Source organism: Nanorana parkeri, unplaced genomic scaffold, assembly GCF_000935625.1.
Source record: "Nanorana parkeri isolate BGI_ZX_2015 unplaced genomic scaffold, ASM93562v1 scaffold1760, whole genome shotgun sequence".
In the NCBI taxonomy this organism is placed as follows: Eukaryota; Metazoa; Chordata; class Amphibia; order Anura; family Dicroglossidae; genus Nanorana; species Nanorana parkeri.
The window spans coordinates 174,463-188,796 of NW_017308028.1; the positions used below are offsets into that span (position 1 = coordinate 174,463).

The 14,334-nt window shown below is 48.8% G+C and overlaps 1 protein-coding gene across 1 annotated transcript in view; it reads left to right on the forward strand.

Annotated features, from left to right (window-relative positions):
• Nucleotides 1-10,234: 10,234 nt before the first annotated feature.
• Nucleotides 10,235-14,334, forward strand: part of BTK (Bruton tyrosine kinase) — a 29,985-nt gene continuing 25,885 nt past the window's right edge. Inside the window, exon 1 of the mRNA XM_018571443.1 lies at nt 10,235-10,419. Coding sequence (XP_018426945.1) covers nt 10,270-10,419 — 150 coding nt within the window. The 5' untranslated portion in view covers nt 10,235-10,269. The remainder of the gene's footprint in view (nt 10,420-14,334) is intronic.

The following is a 14,334-nucleotide window of genomic DNA, read 5'->3' on the forward strand; positions in this document are numbered from 1 at the left end:
TGTAGATCCATCGTCAATCACGTCCTCCAGAGATGTAGATCTACCGTCAATCACGTTGTTCAGAGATGTAGATCCATAGTCAATCACGTTATCCAGAGATGTAGATCCATCGTCAATCATGTCCTCCAGAGATGTAGATCTACCGTCAATCATGTCCTCCAGAGATGTAGATCTACCGTCAATCACGTCCTCCAGAGATGTAGATCTACCGTCAATCACGTTGTACAGAGATGTAGATCTACCGTCAATCACGTCATCCATAGATGTAGATCCATCGTCAATCACGTCATCCAGAGATGTAGATCCATCGTCAATCATGTCATCCAGAGATGTAGATCCATCGTCAATACCATAGTCAATCATGTCATCCAGAGATGTAGATCCATCGTCAATCATGTCCTCCAGAGATGTAGATCTACCGTCAATCATGTCCTCCAGAGATGTAGATCTACCGTCAATCACGTCCTCCAGAGATGTAGATCTACCGTCAATCACGTTATCCAGAGATGTAGATCTACCGTCAATCACGTCATCCATAGATGTAGATCCATCGTCAATCACGTCATCCAGAGATGTAGATCCATCGTCAATCATGTCATCCAGAGATGTAGATCCATCGTCAATCATGTCCTCCAGAGATGTAGATCTACCGTCAATCATGTCCTCCAGAGATGTAGATCCATCGTCAATCACGTCATCCAGAAATGTAGATCCATCGTCAGTCGCCATGTATGACGATTTCGCCATCACAAACATGATGAACTGCGCATGATGATCTTCACCCAATGTACTCTTGCAAATGACAGATCCCAAGCCATCTTCTGTACCAACAAACTGGCCGGGGATCCCAGGATGACACTATTGACCAAATATGGCTGTGGCCATATTTGGTCAATTACATCACCGGGCTGGATCATTGCTTATGAAGATGCTTGCAGGCCTACCACCTGATGATGCCATAGCTCACACAGGGTCATCGGTTGTTAGTCCAGGGCCACACAGCGTTATTGGCTGCTAGGGCGCAAGCGCCCCCTCACCCCCCCACCATCCTAGCACTCAATGAGGGGGCCAATCCCTAGCCATTAGTTGGGAAGATGTCGCTCATAGCGGTGTTAGTACTATCGCCACTAAATAAACTATTTCCTGAGGCGGGCAAACAAGCCATTTATTTCGCCCATTTGGTGGACCCGAACCTTGCGGTGCCATAAACATGAACCCTGCGACGCCATAAACTTGAACCCCTATTCTGGAATGATTCATTCCTCAATAAAACCACATTTAGACCTATAGAGGAAATAGACAAATGAGATAGATAAATTGATAAATGCTACAGATAGATCATTCTTCCCGTGTCATTGTATACAAAAGGCCCACGAATAAAATAAGATTCCGATGCAGCCTCCTGTGCACCTTTATATAGATTCAAGCTGCCAATACAGAACCGTATCTGTTATGTCGTAGCGATAAATAGCAAAACCAAGCCAGCCCTGACACAGGAAACTAAAAAGAGGAACTGGGAGTATTGTGAAAAAAAAGAAAGAAATAACGCAGCAGTCTCAGTCTACATGGTGTCCTCTGCCTACTAGAACCTGTCCTGCCTTCCCCGACTGACGACGATTGAGGCCATGAGCTTCGGGGGCTTGACAAAGTCTCATGCGGTGCTGTAAGTGAAGGACTACTTTCTCCTGATTTAACTTTGTTGCACTTTTCTTGCCTGTTGTGTGTTCGGGGCTGCAGATTAATGGCAGATATATTGACAGCAAGGACACGTAATGCTGACATGACATTTCTAGATAAGACCTGCAAGGGCAGCACACATCATGTCAGTGTATGGAATGAACGATGTAACTGATGTGGTAGTAATTGTATGTGTATTGTACACAATGGTAACAATGATACATGGGATAGGTGTTGGTGTGATTGTGTTCTCTGGAAAGGAACCTCTACATCAGAGGGACATCAGGGGGACCCCAAACCTTCTAAACATCGGGCCAGTTATGAAGCCAAAACATTTTATTCAATTTTTGGATTGAGTGGAGAAGGATTATAACGCCTGTTAGGTTTTTATTGCTGCTGAACAGATGCACCCTCTCCATGGTCCTGGTGGTCCTGGTGAACGTTATCACTGAAAGTGAAACAAAAATCCCATGGGATGTCACCAGAACAGGAATAGATGGGAGATCTTCCGATGGTGACCCCGCTGACCACCAAGGATTTCACTCACTTTGGGGTGATTTCCTCTCGCATCCTAATGTGGCTATTGTGCACAAAGTGAAAGGAAATCACCCCAATGGGACACACATGGCAAAAAAAAAAAAAGCTGACAGGAGTTATAACCCTCCCTTATCTACCCAAAACTAAAAAAAAGGTTTTGGCCTAGTTCTACTTTACAATTGTAGGGTGGCAGACTGTGGTCAAAAGAAGTAGATGTGTCAGTGGGAATAGAAAACGAGCTAGCGCTTGTGGCCAGTGAGAGGAGGAATAATGACCCATTGTTGGTATCAGTAAGACATAGGGCCCTATTGATGTTTAAGAAGAAGGAACAGTGCCAGAGTGTTGGTATCAGAGGAAGGAATAGTGAACCATCGTTGGCATCAGTGGGAGGAAGAGTGAACCATCGTTGGCATCAGTGGGAGGAAGAGTGAGCCATCGTTGGCATCAGTGGGAGGAAGAGTGAACCATCGTTGGCATCAGTGGGAGGAAGAGTGAACCATCGTTGGTATCAGTGGGAGGAAGAGTGACCCATCATTGGCATCAGTGGGGGGAAGAGGCACCAATCAGTATCAGTGGGAGGAAGAGTGAACCATCATTGGTATCAGTGGGAGGAAGAGTGAGCCATCGTTGGCATCACTGGGAGGAAGAGTGAACCATCATTGGTATCAGTGGGAGGAATAGTGCCCCATTGTTGGCATCAGTGGAAGGAATAGTGCACCATCGTTGGCATCAGTGGGAGGAATAGTGCACCATCATTGGCATAAGTGGGAGGAAGAGTGAACCATCATTGGTATTAGTGGGAGGAATAGTGCCCTATAGTTGGTATCAGTGGGAGGAATAGTGCACCATCGTTGGCATAAGTGGGAGGAAGAGTGAACCATCATTGGTATCAGTGGGAGGAATAGTGCCCTATAGTTGGTATCAATGGGAGGAATAGTGAACCATCATTGGTATCAGTGGAGGAATAGTGCTCCATCTTTGGTATCAGTGGGAGGAATAGTGCCCCATCTTTGGTATCAGTGGGAGGAAGAGTGAACCATTGTTGGCATCAGTGGGAGGAATAGTGAACCATCGATAGTATCAGTGAAATGTATAATGCCCCGTCACTGGTATCAGTTGGAGGAATAGTGCCCCGTCACTGGTATCAGTTGGAGGAATAGTGCACCATCATTAGCTCTATCTCACTTGTTTCTCATCGTTCGAGCAACAAGTTGTATTTTTTGTGTCATGCCCCTTGTGCTTCCTGTGATCTCCTGCGCCCATGTCCCTTTTTGGATCTCTGCTTTTGACACTCTCCTGTGACTGTTCTCTCCTGTGTTCTAGTACCCACTCGAATTCCTGTTGGCTTTTCCCTCTTGCTCTTTCTTGTGCCCCTGTTTGTTACAGTTTCCTGGGGCTCCTGTGTCTTGGCCTCCCACCTTGCTTGTATGTTCGCACTCCATTCTCTGTGTCCTGCGGTGCAACGCACATTCCCCAGTGCTATTTTTGTGCACGGCATCCGGTGCATTCTGTGTTACGGACGGTCCCCTGTGTGTACACTGTATATCTGAGCTCCTGGTTTACACACCATCCCTTGCTTCCTCTGTGTGTTTCCCAGTATATATCCCATCTCCCTTGTGCTCCCAGTGTGATCCTGCTTGTCCTGCTAGTGGATGGTAATCACCTCCTCAGTGAGCTCTTGCACCTCTGCTTACCTGTGAGTCTGTCCTCTTGTGTGGCTGCTTGTCCGGCAGCCTTACTCCTCTAAGTACCATAGTTAGCTGTGTTGTGCTGTCTTGCTGGTGGTCCCTGGTGTCCCTTCCCTCTGTTGTTTATACTCCTTCCCCTGTGCCTCTATGTACCCTCTACTGCAGCCTGTCCACAGGCTTCTCCTCTGTCTGTCCCTGTGTTCAATGGCCAGGTGCGGCAACTAGTCCTCTAAGTCTGTGTGGGTCAGCTATAGGCCGCAACCTGGAAGGTGTCTAGCAGCCAGTCATCCTCACCAATAGAGGCCCTGTGGAAGACCTGGCCCTTCTTAGATTTTGCGCATCTAGTGCGACCCCAATAACGAGCAGACTCTTAGTCCCCAAGTCCCCTGTGACCTACATCCCAGACATCACTCCAGTCGTTGGCCCTAACCGCTCCACAAGACCCGGAGCTCATGTCCCAGTGCCCTGGTCCCTAGATCGTGACAAAGGAATAGTGCCCCATCATTAGTATCAATGGGAGGAATAGTGTCCCATCATTGGTGTCAGTGGGAGGAATACTGCCCCATCATTGGTGTCAGTGGGAGGAATAGTGCCCCATCATTGGTGTCAGTGGGAGGAATAGTGCCCCATCATTGGTATCAATGGGAGGAATAGTGTCCCATCATTGGTGTCAGTCGGAGGAATAGTGCCCCATCATTGGTGTCAGTAGAAGGAATAGGGCCCCATCATTGGTATTAGTGGAAGGAATAGAGCCCAATTGTTGGTAACAGTAGGAGGAGTAGTGCCCCATTGATGGGAATGTATAGTGCTCCATCCTTGGTATCAGTTCAATGTAAAGTGCCCCATTGTTGGTATCAGTCAGAGGAATAGTGCCCCATCATTTAAATTATTGGGAGGAAAGTACCCTATCAATTCAGTCAGTGGAACGAATAGGGCCCCAAGGGCCAGTTCAATGCAGGCAAGGGGCAACATCCAGCCTGAGGGCTGCATTTTGGAGACCACTGTTCTACATGATGGTCACCCCAGACAATTTATGCAATGGGATAAAAACATTTTACTTAAAAGTCCTATCCTGGTACTAAAATTAGATGTGGACCCAATCACTACCAACATGTTAATGTATTGTCAACAGTAATTCCTAAATCTGCAGCTTTCAATAACCACTTGAGTGCCCAGGCCTTTGTATCCCCAATATATCCAAATATATGAGCTTGTTGGACACCTGACCATCACACCTATATGAGCTTGTTGGACACCTGACCATCACACCTATATGAGCTTGTTGGACCATTGCAAATCCATGAGCCCTATTTCGGAGTTAGTCCCCCTCTTTGAAGCTATAACAACCTTCTCTCTTCTGGGAAGGCTTTCCATAATAATATGGAGTGTGTCTGTGGCAATCTGTGACCATTCCTGAGGTCAGGTACCGATGTTGGATGAGAAGAAATGGCTCACGATGAAAGTTCCAATTCATCCGGCTTCCCAGCCAATCAGCATCGAGACGGCTTTACGGCTGATTGGCCAGGAAGCCGGCTCCATGCTGATTGGCTGGGAAGCCGGCTTTTTACCCAATCAGAATCGAGCCGGCCAAACAGCCGTCTCTTTGCTGATTGGCCAGTAAGCCGCCCCGACCAATCAGAAAGCCTGGAGGCAGCTCATTATTTGCCACTCGGCTTCCTGATTGCCCAGGAAGCCGGCTCCATGTTCCCCTCGGCACTGCCAGTCAGAGGAATTTTTTTCTCTGTCCGAAAGTTCAGGTATCGGGGAGGGTATCGGAGTACGAGTACTCGCCCAAATACTCGGTATCGGAACCAATACCGATGCTAGTATCAGTAACAGTGCATCCCTAATTAATACAAGAACATTTTTGCTTGCTTTAGAAACTGCGGCTTGACATTGAGTCTATGGTCTACCAGAACACCCAGATCCTTCTCAAGCATTGACTCCCCCAATGGGACTCCCCTTAGAGTGTATGACGCATGCATGTTTTTAGTCCCCAAGTACAGAACTTTACATTTAGCAGCATTAAACCTCATTTGCCAAATAGATGCCAATCACACAGAGCATTCAGACCTGTAGGTTGGAGACATCCTGTAAGGACTGTATTCCACTACATGACTTGTGCCATCTGCAAACACAGAAATAGTACTTTTAATCCCCAATTCTATGTCATAGATTAAACAATAAGGGTCCCAACACTGAACCTTGGGGGACACTACCAACAACCACCACCAACACTAAAGCTTGGGGGACACTACCAACAACCACCACCAACACTAAAGCTTGGGGGACACTACCAACAACCAACACCAACACTGAACCTTGGGGGACACTACCAACAACCACCACCAACACTGAAGCTTGGGGGACACTACCAATAACCACCGTACCAACACTGAAGCTTGGGGGACACTACCAACCACCACCACCAAAACTGAAGCTTGGGGGACACTACCAACAACCACCACCAACACTGAACCTTGGGGGACACTACCACCAACACTGAACCTTGGAGTACACTACCAATAACCACCACCAACACTGAATCTTGGGGGACACTACCAATAACCACCACCAACACTGATCCTTGGGGGACACTACCAATAACCACCACCGACACTGAACCTTGGGGGACACTACCACCAACCACCACCAACACTGAACCTTGGAGTACACCACCACCAACACTGAACCTTGGGGGACACTACCAACAACCACCACCAACACTGAACCTTGGGGGACACTACCAACAACCACCACCAACACTGAACCTTGAACTACACCACTGACAACACTGAACTTTGGGGTACACCACTGACAACCTCATCTCCACTCTCTGAATACGGTCTTTGTGCCAATTTTCTATCCAACAGACTGAATATTCTACACCTACGGATCGTATCTTACACAGTAGCTATCTGTGGGGAAGTGTCGAACGCATATGCAAAGTCCAAGTATACTATATCCACAGCCATTCCTTTTTCCAGTGTATTGCTTACTTCCTCATAAGAAAGAAAGTAGATTTGTTTGACAACTTCAGTCTTTTGTGAAAACATGCTGACCATCACGTATAATAATATTTTCATGCAAAAACGTGTGTATATGATCCTTTGTCAAATTTTTAAGTATCTTCCCGATTATAGAAGTTAAGCTTACAGGTTGGTAATTGCTTGGTGAAGACTTTGATCCCTTTTTAATTATAGGCACCACTTTGGCCTTGCGCTATTCCATCTGTACCAAAGCCAGTCATTGAAGAGTCTCTACAAATTAGATAGAATGGCTTAGAAATAATAGAACTCAACTCTTTAAGGACACGAGGGTGTAAGTCATCGGGTCCAGGTGCTTTGTCCACTTTAATTTTGGCTGTTTCTGGACCATTGTCACGTGCCTTTGGGGAGTCTTATGTAACGAGGGTGGCTCCCTTGCAACTCTGGCCCCAGAGTGACTGAATGGAGTACAGGAGTGCAGGGGCGCAGAGGGGCAGGAGTGCTGGATGACGATGACTCTGCCAGGCAACAGTCTCTGCAAAGCTTGTAGACGCTGGACAAGGTGCAGGCACAGAAGAGAAGCACTTCAAGGAATGGGTCTTTAGGTAATCCATGGTGGTGGCAGGCCGAGTCATTAAAGGAGAACTATGAGGTGAGTGATTTCCACTCACCTCATAGTTCTAGCCGACCTGTGACAATGAGACTGTCACAGGTCGGCTCAGTAGATCGGGAGGTGAGAGAACACATACCGGGTTCGCTCGCCTCTCGATCCTGTCACGGCTATCTGCCGTGACAGGGGCAGGGGCTGGATTCCCCTCTCCCCGCTCCGATCTGCCAGCGCTGACTGGCGGAACGGACGGGGGAGGGGGCGGGTACAGCTGGCTCTGCGTCTAGATCGGCAGAGCCATCTGTCACTCACGCAGCTGGGCGGATCCCGACGTCCATGTCGGGATCTGCTCCGGCTGCGGCGTCTCAGTATACCGCGAGCTGCGGTATACTGAGCTTAGGGTAACGGGAGGACGCTAGTTTGTGTCCTCCCGTTACCCTAAGGAGAACTATGGGGAAAAACACTGACCCCATAGTTCTCCTTTAATAGGCGGGCAGCGAGGTACCAAGATGAAAAGCAGGAACGTAGTCAGGATCAGGCCGAGGTCAGCAACATGGTGTTAGGCAGAAGTGGTGGTCAGAAGCAAGTTGGGATCTCAGGAACACAGAAGAGCAGCGGGAGGTCAAGTCAAGCCAAGTCGGTAACAGGAAGGCAGATCAGAATACTGGAGCTCAGGAACACGGGTGTAGCTGACAAGCAGACAGCAGAAGAGGACTGGACCTCACAGCCCAAATAGCCCTAATGGCACCAGAGCTCTAATTACACATCGGCTCACATGACCGTGCGCACCTCCACGCAAAGACGCAGAACCTGGCAAAGCTCTATTGGCAAGACCACCAGGCACATGCGCAAACCGCTGACCACAAACTCGGGTTATGGCTTCCTGACAACCATATTTTGGAGTCATTGTGTGTCATTAGAGCCTGTGGCACTGCCATCCCCAATATCGACTTGAGTTCCACCGCGTTCCTTTCTACACGCAGAGCTAAAGAAAGTATTTAAAGGAGAACAATGAGGCGAGTGAAAATCACTCGGCCTCATAGTTCTGGCAGACCTGTGACAATGAAACTGTCACACGTCGGCTCAGTAGATCGGGAAGTGAGCAAACACATACCGTCGCTCGCTCACTTCTCGATCATCTACCTGCAGAGAGCCGTGACTGTCACTCACGGCTCCCTGCAGGGATTTCCCCACCTGACCGATCCTCCAGCGCTGACTGGCGGAACGGACAGAGGAGGGGGCGGGCACAGCTGGCTCTGCCTCTAGATAGGCAGAGCCAGCTGTCACTCACGCAGCTGGGTGGATCTTGACAGTAATGCCGGGATCCGTCCCGGCTGCGACGTCTCAGTATACCGCGAGCTGTAGCTCCCTATATACTGAGCTTTGGGTCACGGGAGGACACTAGTTTGTGTCCTCCCGTGACCCTGAGGAAAACTATAGGGAAAAGCCCTGACCCCGTAGTTCTCCTTTAATATATTTTCCTTTTCTTTGTCCCCTGTATGTCAATCATGGCATACTGCATTGCACAGTACGCAAGGAGCTGGCTGGTAGGAGGGCTGAGCATAGGGTTGACCTCCTGAGTGTGTTGCTACTCCTTCACTATTCAATCACCGGCTGTGGTGGCCCTTGACCAAGCTGTATTGAAGAGAAAAGTGAGGTCAGGTCCTGGCTGTGCTGCCTGGCAGGGTTGTCCAAAGAAGAAAACTGGCTTGACACAATGTCACATTTCTTGGCAGGTAAGACACTTATTTCAGCCGTCTAGCAGTGTCAGCTGTACTTTCTACTTACCTCCCATGTTCCAGCGGCACCTCTTGTTGGGCTCATGGCAGCGGTGTTGCTCCTGCATCCAATTAGGCACCACCATGCCCCCCCCAGCCAAATACTTAAAGGGCCGGAGTATACATTGGACAGGCATGCAATGTTCATGTGATGCCTACCCCTTTCCAAGAGAATAGCATGTTTTTATACAACCAAAAGCCTTCTGTGCCCCTGAGGGCCCAACCTTTCCAGAGTTCCCCCAAGTCACCTGTGTTTCCCCCAACCCTCTGATCTCCTACGTTCTTCTACCACCTGTGTCCCCGCTTCTGCTGAATTAGGAGTCCAGCAACTCTCAGAACCTCATTAGCCAACCAGCTAGCCATAGGTCCCTCACATCTTCCTGCCAACGTCTGCCAGTAACTGAGGGAACGACCCAGGGATGGGACACAGTGAAGTCCAAACCCCCCTTCCGATGGGGTTCCTGGTGAACATGGCCCGATCCTTGGACTCCAGTCATAAGCAGGATAGGGTTCACTATGCCCCAATTCCCCCCCGGGATAATCGGTCCGTGACATTGTTTACCTTCACTTCCCCTTGAAGAGCTCATATTTAGCTTCTTCCTCTGTAAGCAAATTTTCTAAGTCATCATTTATTTTTTTTAGACGCCAATTCACACATAAGAATAATATAGGGAAGCAAAAGACAATAAAGAGTCAGCGTAACATCAGTTTCTGGATTGACAGCTGTCCCTCTGCTGCTGAAACCCTCCCACTGTGAGCTGCAGTGTCTGGTAGGGGGAGCGGGGGAGACACAAATGGAGGAGGATTTGGGGAGGTAGGGGAAGTTTTCTGTTTACTTTTTGAGTCTTGTGCATCACATAGTAACTGGATTTGGGCCTTGTATAGAATGTCATACAGGAGACTTTAGTTATACTTTATTATCATGTCTTTTTGTTTTGTTTTAATAAAGGTTTTGAATTGGAAAACAGTTCACCGTCTTGCATGAGCCTATCACAATGGCCACCGCAGCGCCCAGCATCCTGGAGAGCATTTTCCTAAAGAGATCCCAACAGAAGCGCAAAACGTCGCCCCTGAACTACAAGAAGAGGTTGTTCGTACTCACCGAGCAAAAGATCACCTATTATGAATATGACTTCGAGAGGGGGGTAAGGAACCTTCATTCATTCTTCATCGGGGATTGTATTACCTGCATGACAATACCTAGTTTGCTGTGATCCCATTCACTGTTTGACCAGTGGCTTCATCCGACGGGTCCTGAAACAGTTGAGGAGAGAATGAGCAGAACATAATCATTCAATGGCTCTGCTTGGGCTGGTCACATGACCTGAGGCTCCCCTCCATAGAGTTGTTTTACCTGTTTGACCAATGGCTTCATCCAACGGGTCCAAGGACTCACCGGTTGAGGTGAGAATGAGGAGAACATAATAATTGAATGGCTCTGCTTGGGCTGATCACATGACCTGAGGCACCCCTCCATAGAGTTGTTTTACCTGTTTGACCAATGGCCTCATCCAAGGGGTCCCGGGACTCAACAGTTGAGGAGAGAATGAGCAGGACATTATCATTCAATGGCTCCACTTGGGATGATCACATGACCTGAGGCTCCCCTCCATAGAGTTGTTTTACCTGTTTGACCTATGGCTTCATCCAACGGGTCCCAGGACTCAACATTTGAGGAGAGAATGAGCAGAATATAATCATTGAATGGCTCTGGTTGGGCTGATCACATGACCTGAGGCACCCCTCCATAGAGTTGTTTTACCTGTTTGACCAATGGCCTCATCCAAGGGGTCCCGGGACTCAACAGTTGAGGAGAGAATGAGCAGGACATTATCATTCAATGGCTCCACTTGGGATGATCACATGACCTGAGGCTCCCCTCCATAGAGTTGTTTTACCTGTTTGACCTATGGCTTCATCCAACGGGTCCCAGGACTCAACGTTTGAGGTGACAATGAGCAGGACATAATCATTCAATGGCTCTGGTTGGGCTGATCACATGACCTGAGGCTCCCCTCCATAGAGTTGTTGTACCTAGCAAGAAAGGATACCGGCGCCTTCAATTGCGGGATGGCCAGCTTAATAGAGCAAACACGAGAGAGGCAGCTCCCATAGGTCAAATAGACCGCCAATCTAAGAAACAAAAAACAAAAAAGGGCGCCTCCATAGTTACATCATTAAATTACAATTTTACACTATGGAGACACCCTTTTTCGTTTTTTGTTTCTTAGTTGTTGTACCTGTTTGACCAATGGCTTCATCCAAGGGGTCCCGGGACTAAAACAGTTGAGGAGAGGATGAGGAGAACATAATCATTCAGAGGCTCTACTAGGGCTGGTCACATGACCTGAGGCTCCACCCCATAGAGTTGTTGTACCTGTTTGACCAGTGGCTTCATCCAAGGGGTCCCGGGACTCAACAGTTGAGGAGAGGATGAGCAGAACATAATCATTCAGAGGCTCTGCTTGGGCTGGTCACATGACCTGAGGCTCCCCTCCATAGAGTTGTTGTACCTGTTTGACCAATGGCTTCATCCAAGGGGTCCCGGGACTAAAACAGTTGAGGAGAGGATGAGCAGAACATAATCATTCAGAGGCTCTACTTGGGCTGGTCACATGACCTGAGGCTCCCCTCCAATGAGTTGTTGTACCTGTTTGACCAATGGCTTCATCCAAGGGGTCCCGGGACTAAAACAGTTGAGGAGAGGATGAGCAGAACATAATCATTCAGACGCTCTACTTGGGCTTGTCACATGACCTGAGGCTCCCCTCCATAGAGTTGTTTTACCTGCCAAGGGATTTGTCTTTCTGCCCATCCATTGCGGAGATTCACACAGCTCTGCCACAGTCAGAGATACAACGTACAACAAGAGCTCCAACCCAAGCCAGACCAATGATCAAGGAGTCCAAATAAGCTAAAATGAGTCCATACTGGGGTGAAGTAGGACAGGCAATGTGTCCCCTTCCATCAGTGAGGCCCGAAAAACACCTTGTAAGGTCCACTTCACCCCGATATGAACTAATTAACGCTTATTTGGACTGTTTGACCATTGGTCTGGCATGGTTGTTGTATCCTTGAATGTTTGGACCTCCACATTCTGGTATATTCATTGGCTCCACCCAATCCAACTCTACTGCATGTGTGTGTATGACCATGGGAGGGATATTACCATGCAGTGACCGAGGTGAATGGTGTAATATTCTTAGTAAATTGCTGAAGAAGAAAGTGAGCGTAGAGGGAAGTACTTCCATCTGTGCTCAGTGAACGAGCACTCCGCGCCGGAGATCTTACAAGTCCTGGGTCCTACTGCTCTCTTCAAAGCTGAACTGCAGGCAGGGCCGTATTTCCCACAAGGCCAACCAAGGCCCGGCTTCGGGGCAGCAGGGTGTAGAAGGGCAGCAGGGGTGTGGACAGACCTGCAGCCCTATTGGAAGTGATCTTAGGGACATCACCGAGATCACTTGTAAACGAACGAGTGGCTTCCCAAAGCAGGGCTAAATGTAGAAAACAACTAGCTGCCCGGCGCCCAGAAATGCATGTCTTGGGCGTCGGGAGATTCTACACCCCTGCCGCCCCTCTGCTCCCTGAGGCCGGGCCTCGGTGGCCTGGTGGGAAAGCCGGCCCAGTATATGGTTCGCTTATTACATCTCAATATTGGTTAGGGAAATGTGAACATTGTCACTGTTGTTCCTCGGATGGATGCTTTGTCTTCCTCTCACTTCCTGTCCTTGAGATACTAAAGGAAGTGAGAGAAAAACTTCTCCAGAGTGAAGGAAATCCCCTTGTAGTCCGCTGTCACGGGAATGAGCGTCCCAGTTGGAGGCCTACCCTTTATTCCTGTTCTGATGACAACCCAAAATTTAGCTTCTTTCCTCATTTTCGGTCCCAGTGACAACGGCCTCCAGGACAACTAGAAGGATCTAATCTACCGACGTGACCCTTCAATTTCATGTCTCCCAAGACAGTTACTTTCAACGCTTGCCAACTATCACGTTCCTGAATGGTGACCCAACTGAGAAGGGGGCTACCCGTGCACCTCTCGTCCCATACCTTTGGTGGTGGTGACAGGGGATGTAAGGACGGGGAGAGGCACAGGCGCCAGTACCATTGGCTGGCCGGGTTTCGTAGAGGAGCTTGAGTTGGGTTGGAGCCTGCAGGACCAGGATGACACCGGGATCTCCCGGAACTGGATCAGGTAACAGGCGTGGAGCCTGAGAAGCACTGGCTGGATGAGGTGGCTCAGAGTACTGGTGGAAAGAGGCACCAAGTGGCAAGCCAGGAGTGAAGTCCGGTTCGAAGCCCGGGTCAGGGTCATACACGGGAAGGCAGAATCTTGAAGTGCCGAATCGCAGATCAGGAGCAAGGTCAGGAATAGAAAGCCAGGGTCATACATGGGAGAGCAGAGAGCCGAGGTACCTAATTGGAAGGAGGAGAGTCAATGGTCACAGGGACAAATGGCTGGTGTCATAGCTGATCCATTGGGCAGTAGCATGGCAACTGCAATCCCAATGGAGGCCAAGATGGCTTCTTCCTTAACTGTAGGGATAGGAGGACATAGTCCTGCTTTAAGTAGGTGTGGCCTTCAGTAGACATAATGTGGCCTCTTAAAGGATAACTAAACCTAGGAACAGAAATGTAACCTATTGCAGCTTTTACCAGTCCTTAGATGAGGTGGCTGCATTCGTTTTCCTTTTCCAGACGGAGAACATTTTCAGCAAGTACAGAAAGCCTGTTTATCCTGCCAGAAATGGCTTATTCATATGTAAATATCACAGTTAAGACTATTTTCAGTGGGGGGTCAGTTGCACCTGTCTTAAATTTGGTTGCCCCCTGTCTGCCTGACATCTTGTGTCCGGGTTACTGCCGCCATGAAACCCGGACACATCATTCAAAACCCAGACTGTCCGGGTGAATCCTGGACAGGTGGCAACCCTACAGCCAAGGGGCTGCAATGGGGCTTGGGGTAGAAGGGGGTCCCCACTGGGGAGACTGTTAAAGAAAAACGTCAGGCATATTAAGCATTAACCCTTGCAGTGGGGCTAACCCCCCCATCCCCCCCC